At 43.0% G+C, this 25,420-nt stretch overlaps 1 protein-coding gene across 4 annotated transcripts; it reads left to right on the top strand.

Moving 5' to 3' along the window:
- Positions 1-6: 6 nt before the first annotated feature.
- Positions 7-25,228, top strand: edc4 (enhancer of mRNA decapping 4). Of its 4 annotated transcripts, none has more exons than XM_010883885.3 (29): positions 7-208; positions 5,834-5,990; positions 6,157-6,268; positions 7,446-7,545; positions 8,265-8,451; positions 8,863-9,010; positions 9,134-9,238; positions 9,379-9,488; positions 9,637-9,720; positions 9,968-10,063; positions 10,176-10,275; positions 10,379-10,559; positions 11,625-11,691; positions 11,822-11,913; positions 12,029-12,219; positions 12,334-12,413; positions 12,530-12,665; positions 13,002-13,507; positions 13,615-13,716; positions 13,948-14,094; positions 14,328-14,376; positions 14,552-14,735; positions 15,084-15,239; positions 15,348-15,463; positions 18,551-18,716; positions 18,957-19,143; positions 19,929-20,148; positions 20,267-20,430; positions 22,459-25,228. In XM_010883885.3, exons 1-29 carry the CDS (start codon positions 121-123, stop codon positions 22,640-22,642), a joined length of 4,215 nt encoding a protein of 1,404 aa, XP_010882187.2. In that variant the 5' UTR covers positions 7-120; the 3' UTR covers positions 22,643-25,228. The 4 variants fall into 4 exon arrangements, with proteins under 4 accessions (XP_010882187.2, XP_019912372.2, XP_019912371.2 ...); XM_020056813.2 differs by having other exon boundaries at positions 12,512-12,665; XM_020056812.2 differs by having other exon boundaries at positions 9,613-9,720.
- Positions 25,229-25,420: the final 192 nt, after the last annotated feature.

Genomic DNA, 25,420 nt, shown 5'->3' with positions numbered 1-25,420 from the left:
CTTGGCGTAGTGTTTTTTTTAATATCGTTGAACTAAATTGACAGGATAGCTAGCTAGCTAGCACGATAATATACATTATTTTGTTCCCCCCTGACGACAGTTTCCCCCCATCCCTTATCTATGGCTTCAAATTCAAACATAGATATAGAGGGTGCAACCCAGCATCTTCGTGATATATTAAAGCTGGATCGACCCGCGAACAACGTCGGTAAGTTTACCGGGATTGTGAAAAAGGTGGACAAACGATTCTAGGCCCAATCAATGCAAGCAATTTCTACTATCGACATTAGATATGTATCTAACCTTAACTAGGCTACTTAGCGCTTTGTAATAAAGTTACAGCCAGCCAACGTTAGCTTTCGTGGTAACAAACCAATGGTATTTGTCAAACGCGTCTAACTGCTTGTTAAATCTATTTTGTATCTCGTTCGCTAGCTAACGTTGATGACTTGCGAAGAAAACATGTTAACTAGCGTATGTAGGTAGCTATGAAGCTAATGTTTCCTAGCTTTAGTTTGAATGAAAAAATACAGTTTTTCTCATGTTCCTGCCAGGTACTTTAACTTACTTTCGACCAATTACTAATTACAGTAGAGACCGAACATAACGTAATTTGGTGCAGTTATAAAGGTTTAAATGTGTTATTGAGGTAGAAAGTTATCACGACTAATTTGGCTAAAGTTAACTAGCTAGGTAGCTAGCTGAAAGTAACCAACGCTAACGTTCGGTTGTGATGTTAGCAGCATCAGCTTTGATCGTTTACTTCTTGGTCAAGCTAGCTATTTGCTAGATGGTTCTTGTTACAGTACAAGGTCTACAGTAAGCTCTTAATTTTCTATTACGTTTAAATGGTTATTGTAATTAAACCAAAAACCACACATCCATGTTTAATACACAGTATACAATATACAGGTGCATCTCAAAATTTTAATATCGTGGAGAAGTTCACCCCCACCCCCCGTAATTCAAATCAAAGTGACACCTTCATATTCTAGATTTATTACACATAAAGTGAAACATTTAAAATAAAAAATGTTTCATTCTTGAGTATTACGGTTTACAGCCCATGAATAAAAAAAAATTCATATAATACAGAAATGTCTACCTGAGAAGAGCACTAATCAGCTAAATAACTGCTGAGGTGTTATGGAATCCAGGTTGCTTTTATAGCGACCTTCAACTCCTCTATGTTGGTGGATCTCATTTTCCTCTTGGCAATACCCCTTATATTCTCTAACGGGTTCAGGTCAGGTGCGTCGGCTGCTCAAGCAAGCACAGTAATATAATGGGCAGCAAACCAGTTACCAGTTGTTTTGTGGGCAGGTGCCAAGTCCTGCTTGAAAAGGAAATCAGCATCTCCATAAAGCTTGTCAGCAGATGGAAGCATGCTCTAAAATCCCCTGGTAGACAGTTGCATTGATTCTGGACTTGATCAAACACAGTGCACCAGCAAATGACACTTCACACTGGACTTCAAGCAATTTGGGTTCTGTGCCTCTCCACTCTTCCTCCAGACCCTGGGATCTTGATTTCCAAATGAAATGCAAAATGTACTTTCATCTGAAGAGAGGACTTTGGACCACTGAGCAACGGTCCAGTTATTTCTGTCCTTCGCCCAGAAAAGATGCCTCTGATGTTGTCTCTGGTTCAGGAGTGGCTTGTCACTAGGAATGTGACACTTGTAGCCCATTTCCTGGACATGTCTGTGCGTGCTGGCTCTTGATGCACTGGCTCCAGCCTCAGTCCATTCCTTGTGAAGCTCCTCCAAGTTTTTGAATTGGCTTTGTTTGACGATCCTCTCAAGGCTGTGGTCATCCCTGTTTCTTGTGCAATTTTCCTACCACACTTTTCCCTTCCAGTCAACTTTCCATGAGTATGATTTGATACAGCACTCTGCGAACAGCCAGCCCTTTCAGCAATTACCTTTTGTGGCTTACCCTCTTTGTGGAGGGTGTCAGTGAGTGTCTTCTGGACAACTGTCAAGTCAGCAGTCTTCCTCATGATTGTGGTTGTGTGTCCTGAACCAGACTGAGAGATTGAAGGCTCAGGGAGTTAACTAGCTGATTAGAGCTCTTATGTAAAAATTTCTGTATTGTATATTTTTTATTGTAATATTTTGAGATACTGAATTTTTAATTTCCATGGGCTGTAAGCCATAATTATCAAGACTGAAACAAAAAAGGCTTGAAATGTTTTGAGCAGCCAAGATGTTTCTGGACTAGAATCCACCCTACTGCTTCTGTCAGTTATATAATCAACGAAGAAGACATCCTGCTTTTGAGTTGTATTAGTTGTATTGGTTCTTGTGAAGTCACTTGTAGGTCACTTGTAGGTCTTGTTAATGCAGTAAACATAGAAAATAAATCCTCTTGCATTCTGATAACACTGGTGTATTGACCTTGGCATTCATATAGCAATATCACATTTTTTGTTGTAAGAGTTGTGGTGGGAGAAGCTGGGTGTCGCCTTTTCTAGGTTTTGTTAATTTCTTCCCACTCGGCTCCTGTAACTTTTCATGTAACACACATGACTTGCTAGCATGATATTTGAGACCAATGCTGTCATTTAGTCACTAGATGGGTTAAGACAATTGCATATGTTTGGAACCATGAACAACTAAACAACTCTGAAACTGAAAAATACTTCATTCATTATGCTTTTTTACTTGTGTCGCTCCAAATCACATTTTGTTACAAGAAATTAAATTAAATAATGAAATCCAGAATTTGCTTATGTGTTACAAATAAAGAGTAATGTAATGGGAAAAGGAAATTGCAGTCATACAAAGCATTCAATGAACAATAATCAATGCCATCCAGAGTTTGATCGAGTATGGTCACTAATCATTCAGCTTTTTTTTACTGTGTCAAAAATTTCTCCAGAATGCTTAAAGCTGTCCGTGGCATCAGTGTAATCGGGCTGAAGAAAATACAAGGGCAGAGGGTGCGTTTGTGTTTTTTCGCGGATATGCTCCTGCACTCTGTTAAGAGCAGTTTCAGCACCGGACTTCTAAGGTGCTCGAGCCACGTTACGAATGTCTCTCCTGCATACCTTAGCTAACAGGTTGTACCCACACTGTTTGTAAAGCAATGTTTGTGCCATGTTTATTGCTCTTAGTTTTATTTTAGATTGTGCTCTCATTAGGCTATATGTTATTCCTGGATCAGTGTTGCATATTTTGCCTATTCAACTAATAACTGACATTCAGTAACTGTTGACTATGCGTTTTGTACAGAACTCTGTACCAAACCGCTGCCCTCAGACTGTAGTACTTGGTACGGTGGGTTATGCACGCCGTTACACCTTCATTAGACATGTATGCATCCTACCATCACTGACAATCTTTTGACAACTGTTGCTCATTGAGTAGCTGCTCCTCCAGTGTCATATTTTTGCGCTAATATGTTATTGTAATATATTTGACTGATTAGTCCTGTTAACCTGCTAGGGAGCATGCAAAAGTTTGAGACATGAGAGATGACGATGAGCAAGTCACACAGGGATCTTGTGACTCATTTGCGCGCATGTCTTCAGCAGTTGGTTATTGTTTGATCCTTAAAGCACATCTCCGCTATATAATCTAAATTTATTTATCTGTTATTTAGCTGCGAAGGGCCACTGCTACTGAATTTAAAAGGGGAATGATTGCAGCAAATTAAACCAATTCTTTAGAGCCCTGCTTATTTTGAAGGACTTGGTATAAAATGCTCTAAACCAACAATGCTCTATAACATACAAAAGTAATCATGCTTGAACTGCCTGAAAATTTTTAGTTAAATAATAAACCTAGTCGATAGTCCTTGGTGGATTTACTGGTATGTTTAGGGTAATTGTCATGTTGCAGGGTCCAGTTCCGCTTCAGCTTTAATTTTCTTACAGATGTTCTCACATGTTGCTCAAGCACCCTCTGATACACTGTAGAATTCATGATGGATTCTATGATGGTGAGCTGGCCAGGTCCTGCTGCAGCAAAGCATCCCCAAACCATGACAATTCCACCTCCATGCTTCACAGTTGGTATGAGGTTCTTTTCCTTGAACGCTGTATTTGGTGTGAGCCAAACATGTCCTCTGTTCTGGTGTCCATATAATTCAATTTTAGACTCATCTGTCCAAAGAACATTATTCCAGAAGTCCTGTTCTTTGTCTACGTTCTCTCTGGCAAACTTCAGTCTGGCCTTAGTGTTTCTCTTGGAGAGTAAAGGTTTCCTCCTTTCACACCTCCCGTGAAGATTAAACTTGTGTAGTCTCTATGATTGTAGAGGCATGCACTTTCACATCAACATTCGCCAGAGCCTGCTGTAGGTCCCGTGATGACATTTTAGGTTTTTTGGAGACTTCTTTTAGCATCTTGCAGTCTGCTATCGGAGTGAACTTGCTTGGACTGCCGGACCTGGGCATGTTGGCAGTTGTTTTGAATGTCCTCCACTTGTACACTATTTTCCCGACAGTGGAATGGCTGATTTCAAACTCTTTTGAGATCTTTTTAAATCCCTTACCAGACTCATAAGCTGCAACAATCTTCTTTCTGAAGGCCTCAGACAGGTCTTTCGATCTCACCATGGTGATCACTTTCACGTCAACAGTCAGGAGCACCAAACAATGTCTGAGGTTTAAATATGCTGCGTAACAATGTTCTAATCATGTGCACCTGATGTGATACACTTGTGTGTGCTTTTAGCCATTTTAAGTGGGACCCAATGTGGGGGTGTCCTAATTTATTCCTCAACAGAAATTGCATGTTTATTTTATTACATTTTACAACGTTTTTAAGTGTTTTCTTCCATTTTACTTGTTTAGTTATTACTTGAATATCTCTATTGTTAAAATGTATATTAAATATCCATATGTCTAAATATGTTAAACATGTTTTCATAGGGTGTCCTAATTTTTTCACATGGCTGTATGTGTCCTTGTTGAATACAGGACACCTGTGTGTCCTTGGTGAGTACAGGACATCTGTGTGGATGTTGACCTGTCCTTGGGGAGTACAGGACATCTGTGTGGATGTTGACCTGTCCTTGGGGAGTACAGGACATCTGTGTGGATGTTGACCTGTCCTTGGGCAGTACTGGACATCTGTGTGGATGTTGACCTGTCCTTGGGCAGTACTGGACATCTGTGTGGATGTTGACCTGTCCTTGGGCAGTACTGGACATCTGTGTGGGTGTTGACCTGTCCTTGGGCAGTACTGGACATCTGTGTGGGTGTTGACCTGTCCTTGGGCAGTATTGGAAATCTCTGTGTGTCCTTGGGCAGTATTGGAAATCTCTGTGTGTCCTTGGGGAGTACAGGACATCTGTGTGTCCTTGTACCCTAGTCCAGGGCTGTACCGTGTAGCAACTTCCCCATATGCAACAAGGTGCGTGTGTGTGTGCGTGCGTGCGCGTGCTTCTACCCGAGAATCTTGTGGCTGTAGTTAATCAATTCTTTTTCACTGTTGGTAATAACACAACTCGTAATCCCATAATACGCTGCGCAAAACAACAAGCCAATTGTAGTCTACCTTATTTCCAGCCTCTGGCCATTTTGAAATGTTATGCAAAGAATTGTGTCTTTATGACAGACCAAGTCTATGGTAAATGTGACAGATACCCTGGAAGTGAGCACATTCTCTGTACCCTACCTGCTTGCTTAGATACGTTGGAGGGACATTGGAGCTCCTTAAAATCCCTGTCCTAATGCATTCTCTCTGACCGTTGTCCTCATTTTCTTTTTAAAACATTTTCACTGATAAAAACAAGTTAGCTGGTAAAACTTTTCTATTTTATCCACTAGTTAGCAAAACACAGAGTTATGGGAACTCTAACTTTTTATTACCGGTGTTTCTGCAGACTCTTCTCCATGTGAGAACCAAAGAAAAACCTCTTACAATGGTGAATTTAATGGACTTCTGGGAGCAGACATTTTGGGTGCTGGCGACAGGTCAGCCATGGCTGAATCCACAGGCCCTAATTCAGAGAACATCAACTCCCAAGAGTGTCAGATAATGTAAGTAGTAATTTTTTCTGAGATTGCGTGAATTTTGTATTCTGTGAAAAACATTTGCTTTGGTTGAATATTAAATAATTCCCTACAGAGGTCTTTATGGAACTAGTACCCAGATTTATGGAACAAGTACCCAGGTTTCAAACATTGTGTTTGGTTTCTTTATCAGCTGTCTCTCTGGGGATGATGGCTCCACTTGCATTCCCATCACATCAAACAATGTTGAAATAGTGGCAAGTCGAGACTCAAGCATTGACAGCAAGGCCCGTGGCAGCAACAAGGTAAGACTTAAAATGCACTGTAAACTATACAAACTCTATTTGTCTGGCTATGCTCGGATGCCCTCATTTGAGTGCAGACAAGCTAGGGGGCCAGTTTGGTAGTGCTTGGTTGGAACATTTTCTTTTAGGAGTTTCAAAAGCTATGCCAAGCTTCTATTGATTACTAACGGCATGATTTCTGATTTGCATTTGTATAATGTTTAGCTGAACTTTTGTGCGGCCTCCCACTCAACCTGCGGTCCTTCATCCTCCCCACTGCTCAGCGCCTTCTCTTATTGGAAAACAACCTTTAGTTTAGAGGCTCCATTTTACCTTGGCGGCTCATTAAACTGTTGTCGCTTATTTGTCAATTAAAGTCTGTGTATGTCAAGAGTATGTTGGGAGTGTGTTGGTTTAAATTCTACTAGAGAATGTGAAGGTCTCATTGTTGGCTTTTATCTGAAAGTCAAAGCAAACATGCGTTGATGATTTCCTGTACACGTGGAATGAAAGGGAATAGCTTTATGGATGTGGCTAATCAATATCATCTAAATCAATTGTTGCTGTTGCTTCTTTGGGATTTCTGGACTGAATGTCTGTATATGCACTTTCTGACAACCGCTTGTATAAAAAAGGCTTTATAAATTAAATTTGATTTGACATATGTGCTTTGCATTTTCGAAGTATTCAGACACCTTAATGTTTTTCACTTTGTTACAGCCTTATACTATAAACAAATTCACATCAATATAAACAAAAAGCAATGCAAAAGCAAACATTTTGTGATTTATGCAAATGAAAAAGCAAAAATATCACTTTGGTAAGTATTCAGACTTTTTATTTGTGCTCAGATGAAGTAGTCTGAATACTTTCTGAATGCGCTGTATGAAGAAAACCTTCAGCTTTCAAACAATATTTTCAACAAAATCTTCCAACTCGTTGCAAATTGGTGGCCTGATGTATTATGTAAAATATATTGTGACCATAATGCTTTTAACACGCTATTGCATATGGATCTGTTGCACACTTTCTCCAGCTGTCTTGCTGTGATCGCATAGCAATTCTTTACTAAGCTGTCTTAGTTCACTGCCATTCATTGGATGTGGGTCCTCATCCTGTCCAGTACAGTCTTCTTCATTCAATGTTGGTATGTCTCTTGTATGCAGATTCTCATTTAGACTCTTATATTGCATTGCAGGTAAAAATCCAGCCTGTCGCCAAGTATGACTGGGAGCACAAATATTACTACGGCAACCTGATTGCAGTCTCTAACTCATACCTGGCATATGCCATCCGAGGTGAGTGTGGAATCAAGATGATAGATTAGGTTCATATTGAGCTTAAATGGGCAAATGCCATTGATATCTTGGAACTCATGAGGGGACAGTCAGAGGGGTGAGAAGGGAAAACGTCTCTACTTTGGTGATATTACTAGCTAGGCTACCACCACCAGTACCAGACGTTTTCTGACTAGAACAAAACTTGACGAACAGAGGGCAGCTGGAGTAGCAGAATGTTTTTAGGTGATCCATGTCTCCGCCAGGGCCAAAAAGTCAAGTCAAACAAAGCCTGGCTAACAGCTGTTTATTGTTCCAAATGTTGCCAGACACAAGGATCTCCAAAGAAAATCTATATCTACACCTAGGTACAATGATCAGTTGAGCGGTGTTCCTGAAATAACCACAGAATTCTTGTGTTCTGCATTATTCTTTGTTTTTGGCGACCATAAGACTGACGCTTACATTTGCCTCTTGAAAATGAGCAAGGAGGATTTAGTACTATCAGCTAGCGACTTACAGTTTAACAGTTCTAGATCATATTAATTAATAGTGGTGAGAGAATTTTAAATGTAACCATAAAACACAAGAAATAATGATTTGCTTTTCCCAAGTACTGCACTATGCCTTGGACCCATTGTGTATTGAACTCTGCTCTTCATGTGAAACCAAGAGATCCAGATTAATATTTATTGTCACGAAAGATGGCTTTAAAATCTTTTTTTTTTTATTGTGTGCAGGAGCAAACAACCAAGCGATGATCCGTGTGTTAAGCCTGGGCTCGGCAGAGCGCACCCTGTTGAAGGGCTTCACTGGTGCCGTCACAGACCTGGCCTTCGCACATCTGGACTCCACACATCTGGGATGTGTCGACGAGGCTGGCAACCTGGTCATCTGGAGGCTCACCTGCCACAGCAGCAAAATCCAGTATCCTCTTTGTTCTACCTTTTTCCTCTTTGCCTTTCCTAAGAACTACACCTCCGTCCCTCCCTCCCTTACTCCTTCATGTCACAATACTTATGTAACCGGTTTTGAGCTGTCAGATTGTCAGAATTCGTTTTTAGATTTTTTAATGTATTGTTATGCAAACGTGAGATCGAGGCATGAGTTTAATCGATATCCCTGATTTCCAATGCTTTCTCCGTGGGAACGTTGTGTTGCCATACATCTCCTTTTACGGTTCACTATCCAGAAAATTCCCATTCGTTGTAGGCAGTATGAACTGTAGAAATGGTAGGAATATGCGCCACGTTATCCATTAGCCGGACCACCCCCACTTCCGAACAAAATAATGGAGCTTGGACCTGTTTCCGCTTCCTTAACTCCCATGCCCCTCAGTGATCAAGTGGTCATCCATATCCGGAGGCCTGAAGATACGCCTCTGAACTCCAATCGGAGACTGATCTGGTGTCCCTTCATCCAAGATGACAATGATGAGAACCCTGAGGAGGCCAGCCAGAACCTGGCCTTGTTGCATGAAGACCGGGTGAATATGTCCTGCTTAGACCACTTTATTTTCCAGACTGTTTTACAATCAATTCCACCTGCTCCTCCCTTTGGTGCTCTTTTGTTCCTATCTGAAATCACTCACCCTCTCTCCTCTCCTCAGGTTGAAGTGTGGGATCTGGAGAATCTTCGCAGCAACAACAGCACCTGGCCAGTAGATGCCACTGACCTCAAGGAGGGAGTTATAACCATTAAAGGTCATACAGAGGTAGGTCATGTGTGTTTCAGTTGTCACATTGTTTGGTTCCAGTTAGGAAAGCGCTTATCTCGTCCTGTGGTATGTCTGCCTTTTTTACACAGGCTGTGTGTTTTATATGTTCAGTTTGGTATGTTTCTGTTTTCCTCCAGCGTGTCAGTGAAGGTGCACTGTCTCCAGACGGGACAGTCCTGGCCACAGCCAGTCATGACGGATATGTAAAGTTCTGGCAAATCTATATAGAAGGACAGGACCAGCCAAGGTAGACTTTTACCCTGTATTACTTAGTTTCTTTATGTTAAATTCTGTTCTTAAAAATTCCATCTGTTTCTTGCAATTCCTTTCCATCTGTATCTCCATGGTTACTTTGACTTTCCTTTGTGAAGTCCTCTCCCCGGCTTCTTCCACAGATGTCTGCATGAGTGGCAGCCTCACAACGGGGGCCCCCTCTCCTGCCTGCTGTTCTGTGACAACCACAAGAAACAGGACCCAGAGTAAGTACAAACTGTTTCCTACCTGTGCTGGACTCTTTACCTCAATAGGTGTTGGGAGGATTTGGGGATGTGACAAGTAGGGGTTCATTCTCAGGTGAAAATATCCTCTTTGTTAAACAGAACTGGGTAAATGCAAGTAGTGCCATCTTAACAGCATTGCCCCATGGTGTCAGTGCCACTTTCTCTTCAGTAACATTGAGAAGTTGCGATTTCTTTTCAATTTTACTCTATCATTTTACCCTTCTAGGGTTCCCTTCTGGCGCTTCCTGATTACTGGAGCTAATCAGAACCAGGAGTTGAAGATGTGGTGCACGGTGTCGTGGACCTGCCTTCAGACCATCAGGTCTCACACTTATCCATTTTGTTGCTGTCCTTCCATGCTTCCAAATGTCTATCATTTATACCTTTTTATTACCGGACCTGTTTTAACGTGAGCTTGTGACCACCTTCTCAAGGTTTTCCCCCGACCCGTTCAACTCCTCCGTCCTGCCCAGTTTGAAGGCCAGCCTGGACTTGTCTGCAGAGTGCCTCATCCTCAGCGACGTACAGAGGAAGGTCCGGGTAACCTCTGTCCTGCTCGCTCTCTGACTTCCACCCGTCTCATTGGATGTTAGTGGTTTGAGTGACAGCCTTTGGATTTGGTCCGTCCCCCCTCTAGGTGTTGTATGTGATGGAGTTGTCTCAAGACCAGGACAAGGGCCGGGCCGGCTTCACTGCCGTGTCGGAGTTCCTGCTCACTCACCCGGTGCTCAGCTTTGGTGTTCAGGATGTCAGCCACAGTCGCCTGCGCCACACCGAGGTCCTCCCCCAAGACGAGGAGAGTGAGAGCATGACTGCAGGTAGGTTTCCCGTCGCCGCCGCCTCACCTGGACCTCCCGGCTTGGAAGCGTTCTGACTAGCGTTGGCTCCCTTTGCCTATGCAGATGCCGGGCTATGGTTGATATGAAGCAAGGCTCTGGCGAAAATGCCTTGTTAGAAATAACCCCGCTGCCATGTCCTCATGTGCACCCGCGCCTGGTATTGGTTGGCTTCGGCCAGTCTCGCGCTGTTTTTGCCCGTCCACGCTGCAGTGTGTTTGTGCCGGAGGCTGTGTCTTACACCGCCGGACTGGCCGAGGCCACGGTGTCTGTTTTATTCATGTAAAGGCTGTGTGCACTGGGTGTTATATTGTTGGGAATGAGGACTTAGAAGGGGCTGAAGTTATGGATGTCAGTTAACTTGTTAGAAAGGCCGCAAACAAAATGATCATCTATGAACCTAGACAATTTATATGCCATTCCTGGTATAAATTACATTTGAAACAAATAATGGAAAACTTTTGGACTTGACAGGGCTGTGCATTTTACTACATAAGTCATCAGTTATGAGGTTAGTTACATTTTAAGAAAGAAACAAATAGGGCTCTTTAGGCTCCTAATCGAGTGTGTTGTTGTTTCATCTTGATTATTTGGGTAAACCCTTTGCAACATACTGTGAATGTCCCCTGATAGTACTGTGCAACAGGCAATCCATCTGAACGTATACTCAGTTTAGCAGGCAATATTTTCACTGCACCGTATTGTCTTTTTAAACCAGTAAAAAATGAAATTTGTGGTGTTCCTTACAGTCACCTTTACTTAGGCCAAGGCCTAAAGAGGTGGTGAATAGTAAGTAAATGTTAGGTTCCTTATTGCAGTTATTTCATTGTATACGACCTCATGAAATTCAGATGCATCTGTTTCCAAAATTGTAGCCTATAGGCTGAAATATTCTGTAAAACCTTGAGACTGCAGCTACTGGGCTAAAGTAGTACTCATTTAAATTCAAGGTTGGCAGGCCTGTTGATTTAACAATGGGCTAGTCTGGCCCTGAATAATCATTGGGAACGTCTTGGTTCATGTTTTGTGTTTTTCTTCCATCTCCAGAAGGCAATCAGGGACCATTGGAGTCCAGAGCTGGGATCCAAATCAAGCTATACTGTGTTCACACGAAGTGAGTGTCTTTCAGGGTCGATTATATTTACTCAAGGACGCTCTGCATTGAAATTGTATAGCTACATACTGTAATCAATATTTAGTGCCTTGTCTTACAACCGCGTCATTGTTTACTGCTCTGCCCGCAGGTCTCTTCAAGACGTGCAAATCTGGTTTCAGCCAAACTTCGGCACGAGTACCTCCATGTTCCTGCCTCACTCTGACTCAAACGATGGTTATGGTGAGTTAGGAAAACCGCTAGTCGTTGTGAAACAAAACCGTTGGGCTCGTTCGCGAAGAGTTTTTCAAAGCATTATCTCAGAATGTCACGTGTTCCAATTCTTCTGTGTTTCTAGGTTTTTCCGATAACCTGACGGACATGAGCGTGGAAGGTTTGAGCTCTGACAAGGAGTCCGGCTGTGGCTCCCAAAACGATCTTTGCAAGATTTCCGCACTCCCTGCTCCTGCCGACTTCCTGACGCCCTCCGGCGCGGCTGCCATGCCCAAGCTCATGACCCCTGACGCGTTCATGACCCCCAGTGCTTCGGTAAGTTACAGTCCGACCCACTGACTATCATGCTCGGTCCAATCAGTGGTGAATATCATGATGCAGGCCGCTGGGTCTTCACCCTCCCCCTTCGCTCCCTCCCTCCCTCCCCAGGTACCAGCCTCCCCGGCCAGCAGCGCCAGCAGCCTGACCATAGTGACAGCCATGAGCAGCAACTCTGAAAGTGGCGCCAGGTAGGTCAACTCCGAGGGGGGGGACATGAGGGCGATACTGTGGAACGGTGTTGAACGAGCAGGCGAAAGAACTTGCGGCTTTATGTCCCTGACTCCAGCGATGTCATTGTCTGCAGGGGAGGCGAGGAGCCCACCCAGAGCCCCAAGATGTCTGTGGAGAGCAGCAGCAACAGCAGCCTGACTCTTAGTGCCAGCACCAGCAGTCCCAGAGCCAGCTCCATTCTCATCTCCGGGCTGGGCGACAACATGCCGGTAGGCCGCACGCACGGTTGCCGTGTAGTTGTTGGGAAGGTGTGCTCTTTGAACCTGCTTAATCCCGTGCGTGTGACATGTTGAAACGCAGACAGTCCTTGATCATTTCACACATTGAGTTGAGCCGCACTGTTGTAGAGTCTGAGGGGCCAGAGTGGCGTGTGTTAATGTCAACTTACCAGACCTCTCGTCCCTCTCCATTGTATGTGACACCCTCCTTACTCCTTGTTCCATTTTGGCCCTCACTGCTGCCTCATAAAGATGTACCCTATTCCACAAGAAACCACTCCTCATACGCTCATGTTCCCCCTCACCTACCCCCTCCGCCCCCTACAGGTCCTTTCCTCTCCAAACCCCCCCCTCTCACTGGACCCTCAGGTCATTGAGCCCATACTGATCCAGCAAGCCTCTCCTACCCGGGCGCGCTCTCCGGATGTCATCTCGTCCGCCTCTACGGCCATGTCCCAAGACATCCCGGAGATAGCCTCCGAGACCCTGCAGCGAGGCCTGGGGGGTGTGTCCGGAGCTGATCCCCGAGACCCTCTCCCAGCCCTCCACGCGGACAGCATGGCCTCTGCAGCCTCAGCCCTTCACCACCTCTCTCCGCGGAACCAGAACAGCTCTGACCACGGCCACCTGCCCCTGGAGCTGGGTGCCGGAGCGGGAGCCGTGGAGGCCGAGCAGAGGCTCAGCAACACCCCTTCGTTACTGGAGAACGCCCTGTCTCAGGAGAATGCCGCCGCTGGGTCCTCAGACAACAACGTGAGCCACCCCTGGCCTGCAGCTCCAGACATCACACGGGAGACACGCAACAGCCTGCGGGACAATGGCCTGGGTGACTGGTAGGAATCGGTCTCTTTCCATCTCACATGCGCGCACTCGCAATGACAGGCACTTTTATTTTCCTTTTATTTTTTATTTTTAAATAGCGTTTCTCTGTTTCTCACAGCTCGAGGGACGAAATGAAGGACCGACACATGTCGTCGCCATACCATCGACGTACCTACCACTTAACCCAGAATGATAGTCAGGACGCCAGTGCAGAACAGAGGTAAGACACATCTCTGAACTCGTCGTTGTGACTCGTTGTCATAAAACACATTTCTTTGGCGAGTTGCTGTATTTCCTGTTTTTTAAGTTGGTGCTTGATTCAGGTTCTTTGTTCTGATTTAGCATATCATCTGTGGCGTGATAATCTGTTAGTTACCTGTGGAGTGAACCAAGTTTGTTGCCTGACATCTACTGTAGGCATTTAATATCTTTTTGTTTTCCTGTAATACAGTGACCATGACGACGAGGTGGCCAGTCTAGCATCGTCCTCTGGGAACTGTGGCACCAGATCTTCTTCTCACAGACTGCCCGTCAAAGAGTGGAAGTCTTCTCCCAGGGGTTCCCCCAAACTAAAAAGGAAGAGTAAAAAAGATGAGGGGTAAGTGATGTCTCTGAAGTCTGTGGTAACCCTCGTGGTGAACATTCTGTGGTAACCCTCGTGGTGAACATTCTGTGGTAACCCTCGTGGTGAACATTCTGTGGTAACCCTCGTGGTGAACATTCTGTGGTAACCCTCGTGGTGAACATTCTGTGGTAACCCTCGTGGTGAGCATTCTGTGGTAACCCTCGTGGTGAACATTCTGTGATGTCTAATGGCCTCTTCCTTTTTAGGGATGTTTCTCAGTCCCGGCAGCCTGAGCACCACCATCACCATCATCAGGTATGTTGTCTCTCCTCCCGGAGGATCCTGTTTATTTTTGTCCTGCCTTCTGATTGTAAAACTTACATCAGGATGAGTGCCCACCGTTTACAATATAGGCCCATTATACATTTTCACTGGTTTGCGTCGATGCCAAGGTCTCCTGTAAATACCTCTGTTATCTGTTGACCTATAGCCGGTGAACCCCGAGGCCCAGGAAGAGCTGCTGATGCTGTTGCGTAACCAGCAGAGGGGGCTGGAGGAACTCCGTCAGAGTCAGCTGGAGTTGCTGCAGAGGGTGACTGGCCACATGGACACTGTGCAGAGCTTTATCCTTGCCCGTGTGGAGCATGTCATGGTCAGCCAGCAGGAGCACGAACGTATCCTTGACCCCGGGATGAGTTAGAACCCATAGTTTGGTATGGTATGTTGTTGGGTATGAGCCTGCTCCTATATAGGGTAGGGTTATGAAGTATTGTAATTTAAATGGAGTTCCATGTACGCAGTTGTTTTTTAATAATATGCTTAAGACCGTGGCTTTGTTGCAGAAGCACCTCATCAACCCAGCACACTCTGTGCCCGTGTGCCTGCTCTGTGCCCGTGTGCCTGCTCTGTGCCCGTGTGCCTGCTCTGTGCCCGTGTGCCTGCTCTGTGCCCGTGTGCCTGCTCTGTGCCCGTGTGCCTGCTCTGTGCCCGTGTGCCTGCTCCTTGACTCTGGTTGTTATCAGAGAGGAGAATGGAGAGGATACTAACAGAAGACCACAGTCGTAACCAGCAGCTCCAGGAGCATCTCTCCCAGCAGCTGGCTCAGACTCTCAGCAACACCCTGTGTACCCGGCTGGACAAGACTCTCCGAGAGGAGATGAAGAAGACCGTTCCTCCTAGTCAGCATACCTCCCTTTCCTGTCTAACTTATTTCTCAGTTTCCATCAAATGATATTTTACTGTGTAGAAACGCTAACAGGTAACTGTTTGAACTTACTGCTTCACAGCTATCACTAAGAGTCTTGAGCCTGTTACTGCCCAGATGAGTAACACGATCGCTGCTAAGCTGACGGCTGTGGAGGCGGCCCTGAAGGAGAATGTTAGCAAAGTTGTCAAGTCAAAGGTTAGTGGCGTCATTGGGATCTTCTTCTCTGGAGCAGCGTTTCAGGAGCTAAGGGTAACTGCCTTATGGGCCCGTCTGGTCTGAAAGGGGCTTCACCAGGGAAACCGCAGTTAATTTCATGTTTAGTTTTGAATACTTTTCTGTCATATCAGGGAAATGTTTTTAGAATAGAATATCAAAGGGAGTATTATTTCAGAATTGTTTAGAGGGCTGTTCTGTTAATCTGCTATTACTGTATCTCATCCTGCGTTGATTGCGCCATTGAGTCAGTTTCCACGTTAAGGTAGTAAATTATCTGATGGATGTTGTAATTCCTTGACCATGTTCATCTGGCAGGATCAGTCAATGAAACTGGCCTTCCCATCCACTTGACTACATTAGAATAGTGGCTATATTAGCATAAAGCCTTATTCCATAGAGGGAAGCTGGGAAAAGAGACAGGACAAAGACATGTTAATTGAATTGATAACGATAGGACATTGAATCAGGTTGAACCAGCTACCATTCACTTGGCCTTACACCCTGACCGGCAGGCTGGGAAAGAACCAGCTGCAGAGGACCATTGTGCATAAGGGACGGTTTTAACCTCTGTCAGTTGCTGTGTAAATAAACGACACTATTTTTATAGTCTAGTAACATCTGCTGCTATTCTGTATCATTAAGAAATAAAACGGGATTGTTTAAAAACATGGGTATAGGACAAAAATCGTGCAAGCTAATTTGGTTGGCTTTCATTCACGTCGAAAAAGCTCAATTAAAACTTGTGGTAGTTTCTTCTGGAGCTGGATGTGTTTATCCAGACAGCTTATGAATGTTATCATTTAGAATTGCCACACCAGACATTTACAAACCCGATTCCAAATTTTGGGACACTGTACAATTGTGAATAAAAACAGAAGGCAATGATGTGGAAGTTTCAAATTTCTATATTTTATTCAGAATACAACATAGATGACATATCAAATGTTTAAACTGAGAAAATGTATCACTTTAAGGGAAAAATAAGTTGATTTTAAATTTCATGGCATCAACACATCTCAAAAAAGTTGGGACAAGGCCATGTTTACCACTGTGTGGCATCCCCTCTTCTTTTTATAACAGACTGCAAACATCTGGGGACTGAAGAGACAAGTTGCTCAAGTTTATGAATAGGAATGTTGTCCCGTTCTTGTCTAATACAGGCTTCTAGTTGCTCAACTGTCTTAGGTCTTCTTTGTCGCACCTTCCTCTTTATGATGCGCTAAATGTTTTCTATGGGTGAAAGATCTGGACTGCAGGCTGGCCATTTCAGTACCCGGATCCTTCTTCTATGCAGCCATGACATTGTAATTGATGATGTGGTCTAGCATTGTCATGTTGGAAAATACAAGGTCTTCCCTGAAAGAGCGACGTCTGGATGGGAGGATATGTTGTTCTAGAACTTGGATATAACTGTCAGCATTGATGGTGCCTTTCCAGATGTGTAGGCTGCCCATGCCACACGCACTCATGCAACCCCATACCATCAGAGATACAGGCTTGAACTGAGCGCTGATAACAACTTGGGTTGTCCTTGTCCTCTTTAGTCCGGATGACATGGCGTCCCAGTTTTCCAAAATGAACTTCAAATTTTGATTAGTCTGACCACAGACACTTTGCCACTTTGCCACAGTCCATTTTAAATGATCCTTGGCCCAGAGAAAACGCCTGCGCCTCTGGATCCTGTTTAGATACGGCTTCTTTTTTTACCTATAGAGTTTTAGCCGGCAACGGCGAATGGCACGGATTGTGTTCACCGACAATGTTTTCTGGAAGTGTTCCTGAGCCCGTGTGATTTCCATTACAGTATCATTCCTGTATGTGATGCAGTGCCGTCTGAGGGCCTGAATATCACAGGCATCCAGTATGGTTTTCCGGCCTTGACCCTTACGCACAGAGATTGTTCCTGATTCTCTGAATCTTTGGATGATATTATGCACTGTAGATGATAACTTCAAACTCTTTGAAATTTTTCTCTGAGAAACTCCTTTCTGATATTGCTCCACTATTTTTCGCCGCAGCATTGGGGGAATTGGTGATCCTCTGCCCATCTTGACTTCTGAGAGACACTGCCACTCTGAGAGGCTCTTTTTATACCCAATCATGTTGCCAATTGACATAATAAGTTGCAAATTGGTCCTCCAACTTTTCCTTATCTGTACATTTAACTTTTCCGGCCTCTTATTGCTACCTGTCCCAACTTTTTTGGAATGTATAGCTCTCATGAAATCCAAAATGAGCCAATATTTGGCATGACATTACAAAATGTCTCACTTTCTACATTCAATATGTTATTTATATTCTATTGTGAATTAAATAAGTTTGAGATTTGTAAATTATTCCATTCCTTTTTTACTCACAATTTGTACAGTGTCCTAACTTTTTTGGAATTGGGTTTGTATTAACTGGGGCTAAACCTGAACACTAGTATGTTTCATTTTGACTTGCATGTTTTAAGTAAGAGATGGTTTTTCCATTTGCAAATAAGAGAGGGGATCTGTGGATAGTGTCACTAGTTTTGACATATTTTGTGATTTGTGTTGGTCAATTGGTCACAATTCTTAGATCTCTGCAACAGGTTGTAGCCGACACAAAATCCACTGTGCAACCATGCGTGATTGATGAAACGGCTCACATACACACATCAGCAGCTTTCAACATCCATCTGGCACTTCACCCAAACCAACACACCTTGGGCAAGGCCTACTGTCAGAAACATTTTCTGTCTTTGAATATCTTTATCTGGAGCCTGAATCAATACGAGTCCGATGAGGACACCCACAACTTTTTACACTTCAGAAATATAACCCGAATCGACCACCTTTTAGATAAGAACATATCTGCAGACCATGTCAACCATCCATCTATCAATGTAACGTCTTCATAAACCTCAGTTCATGTAGTCCATTCCAGGATCCCCACTAAGCACATTGTGTGTGGCTTGTAACTAGTTTAAAGGGAAACAAAGTATACAGGACCCGGAGTAAAATGAGAACAGTGATATGTTCTGAATTATATTATTATATTAGTCAAATACATTTCCCCATCTCTTTATCCAATGCCTGACAGAACACCACAGATGCCATTGGCCGTGCAGCTGCCGAGGCCATGCAGGGACCAATTCAGGCTGCCTACAAGGATGCATTCCAAAGCATAGTGCTGCCTGTGTTTGAGAGAGGCTGCCAGTCCATGTTCCAGCAGATCAATGACAGCTTCAAGCAGGGCACCCATGAGTGTAAGGCAATCCCATTACTGTTAACCCTCTGTGTTTCTAGTCTAAGCATAACCCTGTGAGTGGAGGCTAAGATTTCACTGCCCATCCACACCAAGATCTGAGGGCTTTGTGTACATTGGTGAATAGTCGTTATGTTTGTTAATTCAGCTGATTGTTGTGTTGTGCTAACAGCACCTCTGCATATGTCTGAGCGAGCTTTCTCTGTCGTACTAAGGGTTTTTTGTTTATTTTCCTCTGTAGATATCCAGCAACTGGAGACCCATGTGAAGAACAGGAAGCAGCATGAGCAGGATACCCGGGACCCTATGATAGCCCAGCTGCAGCAGATGATTGACGCGTTCCAGAAGTCGACAGATCAGCTGGCGGCCACCGTCACAGCCAGTGTTCGCTCTGAGGTCCAGCACCAGCTCCACATGACGGTGGGAAAGTAAGTCCACGCCGTTCAGTAGAAAGCTCCGTGTTTGTTTCAGCGATTGATTACGAAACCACACATTGATCAGACTTATTTGACCAATGCCTTACTGATCAGTTTGACCGAATGGTTGTTTTCAGTAGGTGTGTAATGGATTGGTTCAGCAGAAATGATACACCAAACCTTAACCCTGGGTTTATTTTCAGTCATTTGATAGACACTCAAAAGTTTGCTTTGTAATTCGTTTGTTTCATTTTATGAATTTAAACGTAAATGATCAATATGTACAACTTTTGCTCCATATGGAAGCTAGGTGACTTGCAAGAGCAACCGTTCACATTCAAAGCTAAACTTAGTTTCATAATGGACATTCAGTGGATATTTGATTGCTCTTGGCAGTAGCTTTTAAGCCAAGATGGCACATTGATTCTCTACACTTGGCTGCTTTTTTTTATTACATGAGCAGAAATTGATGGAAATTAAGGAGTAGCTTTTGCTGATCAATCAAAAGTCTGCATTTTAGGATGCACTCTTTGTATGTACTCTAAACTTTGGGTGAATACATATTGTAAAAAAGTACCATTCCACTACTACTGACAATATTTTATGGATGTTTTTTGAAATTACAAAGCTGATGTTAAGTTCTACATAATGCAGCCTAAATTCACCTGAGTTATTTAGATGGACTGAGCATTGTATGAAACTCTTGTATCTTACAAAAGAAATTCTAAAAAATGTTAACTGTCACTAATTGAAATGTTTCAGTAGTATTTAGTCTTTTGGTTCTGTCCCGTGTCCAGCCTGCAGGACTCCATCCTGACTCAGGTTCAGCGCATCGTGAAGGGGGAGGTGAGCTTGGCCATGAAGGAACAGCAGGCGGCGGTGACCTCCAGCATCATGCAGGCCATGCGCTCTGCTGCCAGCACCCCTGTACCCACTGCACACCTGGACTACCAGGCCCAGCAGGCCAGCATCCTTCAGCTCCTGCAGCAGGGACAGCTGAACCAGGCCTTCCAACAGGTTGACCATCCCCCTCCTCTCACAGCCTTTACTGCACGGTGGGTGTCAGAGGGCGTTGTTTTAAATGGACCTGTGCTGTCTGATCTACCCCCCCACCCCCACCACCCTCCTCCCCCAGGCCCTGTCTGCCTCTGACCTCAACCTGGTTCTCTACGTGTGTGAGACCATGGACTCCCAGCAGGTGTTTGGCCAACATCCCTGCCCCCTCATCCAGCCCGTGCTGCTGTCCCTCATCCAGCAGCTATCCACTAACCTGGCCACTCGCACGGAGCTCAAGATCAGGTATGCGCCCGCCAGAACACGGCATAAACCACATAGCTTTCACGCTCTTCTCCGTAGACCGCTGTGTGTTAAAGCGTAAGCACGCACTCAAAATACACTGGTGTTCCTTCTTAAACACACTTTGGATCTAATAAACCAACCAGGGCAAGCTTGGCATTTCTGTTTTTTTTTTATATTCTTCAAGCCTCCCATAAGGAACGTACTGACAGACTGTGGTCCAGTTTAGTGTGCAGAGCTGTATCAAACTGCAGCTGTAATGCTTCTCACCCATCTGGATTCTGTAACAAATGTGTGTTATGTGAACCGGGGGGACCTATGAATTTGAGCATGTCCAGAAGAATCACTGCCAAGTCCCTTAACTGCTTTTTAAACACTCAATTGACCAGCTTCAATCCAATTTGAATTGCACCCTAAAACCTGGCGGCCTGATAATGGCCGACTGTTGATGAGAGCGACGCCATCCTGGGGGCTGATTCTTACCCTCTGTGTGGCTGCTAAAGCTGGACCCCTAACAGGCTTCACACACAGTCCTATGGGTTTTAATATGTTGTTTTACAGGCATGTCCAACATGTCACGTTTCAGGGACATTTGATAGTTTATTGCCAAAATAATCTAAGGGAATAGTGTAGATTCAAAGAGAAAGGGGTTTTAGGAGGGGTGGGGACATGTTTCTCAATATCAATGATTGACTGAGCACAGAATGCCTCCATAAATAAATAAATAAATGAGGGAACAATAGTGCATTGTCCTCTTAGCATAAATTACTTGTGACAACTTTGATCCACTAGCCAGCCGCGCCTCTCCCAGACCAGGCTCGGTTTGCTTGCACAAGGATTTGACAGAATAGCTGGCTGCTGGATGACATGAAATACTTTTTCCATTCACCAGATAGAATCAAGAGCACAGGCTGAAGGCACATGCTTTTCTTTGACACAGCCTCTAATCATAGAGGAAAAACAGAGCACAGCTTCATTGAAGACTTAATTTCCAAAAGCCCTCCTCCTGCCCAATACATGAGCTACTTCTAGCCATGCAATTGTGCACATTTTATGTAATGAGAAACCATGTTCCGGACCTTTTTTTATTTCCTCTGAGCTGCAATTTGTGTGGGGTTATTCATCTAATATAGCTAGCTCTGTCAGTTAGTCCAGTAGTCTATGCACACGTCTGGATGTCACAGGAAGAACAGATAAGGTATAGATTGGCTACTCTGTGTGCCGGTCAGAAGATTGACATTAAACATCTTTGGTAGACAGTGTTTAATCTGTGTAATTCAAAGCTATATTTTAATCATTTCTAGTGTTTCTATTTGGTGACATTTTGGGAGGTTTAGATGTATGCACATAATACTACACTTATAATGTCAGAACAATTATTTACCAATGTAAAATCATGCAAAAATTGTTTATTGTTAGGTTTAGAATTAGGCTAGGTTCAACAGTACAAGTCGAAGACAATTTGAGATTCCACACTAGTGTTAAAAAATTTACAAAGTCTTGGGACCAGCACATTGCTAGGCTTGACCAGTGATTGACAAATAGTTATGTGGCTGTACATTATAACTTATTATATAATTTCCACCATAAATAACAGCCTATCAATAGATTTTTTTTTGTAAGGAACTTTGTGACTAAAAAAGGAATGGACCTATGTATTGGGGTTGCCATTTACCCTATTGGACCAATCATCAGTTACATGTCATTGTTTATCTAGTTAGCATCTTTCTTATTAATTTTGTCCCAAACATATTGTGGTTAATGGCTATATGACTATTAAAAGCTATTTATTTTGTAAAAGCACTTTGTGACAACTGCACTTTGTGGCAGCAAATGTAAAAGACTTTCTAAATAAATTTGATAACTAATCATCTAAAAGCTCAGAGAAATTGAGAAATCAGGGACTTAAAATAAGCTTTAAATAAGCCATTCAAATATTTGTTTTCTGAGACATGCAAGTGAATAAAACCATTGGCTAGAACGGTGCTGTCTGAGTCTAAACCCCCCAGTAACCTCTTGTGTCCGTGTCAGTTACCTGGAGGACGCTGTGATGAACCTGGACCATGGGGATCCGGTGACGAGGGACCACATGAGTGCAGTGCTGTCCCAGGTCAGACAGAAGCTGTTCCAGTTCCTGCAGCAGGACCCACACAGTACTCTGAGCAAGAGAGCCCGGCGCCTGATGATGATGCTCCAGGGCCTGGTCAATCATTAGTTCTGTACCTGGTGTGATATCGTGGCGCTCCTTCTCTTGCCTGCTCTGCTCCCACATCATTAGAATAAGGTGCAGTGAGTTTCATTGATATGCTGAGGGGAGCAGAGCTGTTAGCTGAAGAGATGTGAACATGTTGTGTAATGGCTCTGCACTTCCTGTATGCCCTGATACATTGCAATTGAACATTTTGTGTTTTTAGTGTTCTGTTCTTTTTTTTTTTTTTATGCAGAAAAATTGCATGAGTCAACTGTGTTTTCCTTCTTGGACTTGGTGTAGATTGAAGGATTTTTCTCAGTTGGAAACTCATAAGTTCTATGAACCTGGCAGTAGCTTATTTTGTCATTGTCCTTGTCATAGCAACGTGCGGCTGTTAGAGAAAACAAAATCTATTTTAAACGTTGACAGTCTGTACATATGTGGTGTTACAGTACCAGTCAAAGTTTGGAGACGTTCAAGTGAATGGATGTCTAAACTTTGGACTGGTTCTATATGTTTTCTGTTTGTTCAACCATTCTGTTAAATCCAGTGCTTTGTAATAGTTCAGAACGCTGTCTTGGTGTGATGGACTTGTACAGTAGGCTTTGAATCTACATCGTTAGTATTGTATTTAAGCCTTTCTCTGCTCTTTCTGATACATTTGACTGACCATGTTACTAAAGATGACAGAAGTAGGCTTGTGGAAAACTGAAATTGACCACCCACTTGTAGTGCTTTACATGGTAATGGTCAACTGTTTTGATGACACCTTGACAAAATTCATGACATTGATAAACCTTTTTTTTTGTGCTTTTTAATTTTTAAACCAACAATCCTTAAATTTGTAAGACTTGTGTGATTGAAATACCTGCTCAAATACTAACTGAAGTAGTTATATTTAAGTGAAAACACTTCTAATGAAGTATGCTTCTTACTGATACTGGCTCAGTTTTTTTTTTTTGCTTTAGCTGAGAAATCCAAGCAATGTTTGTAAACCTGATGTACTTTTCCCGGTCTCTAGAGGGCAGTCCTTTGTGTGAATGCAGTCACGTTTGTATGGTTTAGCTTGATTACTTCTAGGCAACTTGCAAAGTATAGTTGGGAAGTACAAAAACATTTGTAACCTTGCTAAATGTTTTGAACGTTATCATTCTTATAAGTCTTCTGAACCATTTAAATGGTCTCATTTAGGTACAGTCCCTGAAACTCCTATGTTGGGTTGCGTTATGAATGTCTACTAAAGAATTCCTACAATTAAGTTGTGGTCAGGTGACTGAACCCTGCAGGGTTCAAATGTAGTTACATTTATAAGATGAGTATGTTTTCCATCTGCTATAGTCTTCCTGTGTTTGAACAAAACCCTTTGTGGTAAGTGCCTTAGCTACTGGACTTCACTCATGTGGATGTGCACTCCCCCTTGACATGTTGGACCATTTGGAACAACTAAACCAATCGTTTTGCCTGACCGTTAGAGAGTTGTTGACTGGGTTTTACACACCTTTTGCATGTTATTTTGCAAACAAGGGCTCATATAGCACAGCAAGAGATTATGTGCATTAGGTATGCAAACATTATTTGTCAAAGCGACTGACTAGATTGTTATTCAATGCCTGTTTATGTGGTTTCACTTTACTGTAGGAGTACTGGGAAATGTTCAAACACATTCTCATCTTGTCTACCCTATAAGAACGGTTAAAACTTTGCTTTGGATTTCTTGGCAGCAAATTGAAAGGATGGTTATTTATTACGATTCTGGTGTCATGGGTTTATTGTTTTTTTTCTTAGATTTAAAGTAGAATAATATTTAGGGCTATGTAAGTGTGGTTTGGAGGTGTTGCTTACCAGTCCACTGCATATTAATCCCGAGACTTGCTTATTTTACCCGCTAGATGTTCTTGTTTTGACAGTAGTTGGTGTGATAATCACTTTTCACATGTCATTTTACCTATCTGAGTTTTGCAGATGGGTGAATCTGGAATTTTTTTACTTCACTTATTTAGTTTCTGTTAAAATATAGAGCAAGGTCATATTTAGCTTCTGATTAAGTCAAAACGTTAGGCTTGCCTGCATGCTCTGAGGTGACCATGTGTAAAAAGGCTAACTACTATATTCAACGTTTTAAGCCATCAATGATACCAAGCCACAATGCAGTGTGATCCCGTAGTTTTTTTCCCCACGATGTTGAGAATTACAGAATGTATCTGTCCTGGCCAGATAAGTTGACCATATATTTGTACTGGATTTCTGGAAAAGCCCCCTCTTCACTCACTGCATAATTGACTTAATGTTCATCTGGAATAGCAATTTCGTTGCCTGAAATGTAAAAGCAGGATAGTTTCGACATTTTTCGATACTTTTTCTTATGTTTCATATTGATCAGGGTTGAGCAACAATAATCACAGACATGAATGTTTATAGGAAGTTTGCACATAAACGCTATACAGTTTATATATAATATTTTTTCCTGTTTTGCGAAGAAAATGTAACTCATTGTTTATGACACATTTTTGATCGTTTGTAATTTCCATCGTGTTTTGTTCCATGTGCTTGAATTTTGTTGTATATTTTACACTCGTTTCTTTTACCCTAACTGTTTTGGAATAAATAAATAAAAAATGGTTCAGTGGATTGCATTGTTTTTATATCACGATAGACTATTGAAAACGTTTTTTATGGGAAAGATTAGCTTGTTCTTTGGTTGAGCTGGTGCGCAAACGCGCGTGAAACCAACAAGGTTAACTTTTTAAAATGATATTTTTTTTCTATGAGATGGGTGATGGGGTTATAATAGTGGTTTTGTGA

This window comes from Esox lucius, chromosome 19, assembly GCF_011004845.1.
Source record: "Esox lucius isolate fEsoLuc1 chromosome 19, fEsoLuc1.pri, whole genome shotgun sequence".
NCBI lineage: Eukaryota > Metazoa > Chordata > Actinopteri > Esociformes > Esocidae > Esox > Esox lucius.
Note: the sequence above shows the minus strand (reverse complement) of the source record. Positions and strands in the feature narration are given on the sequence as shown.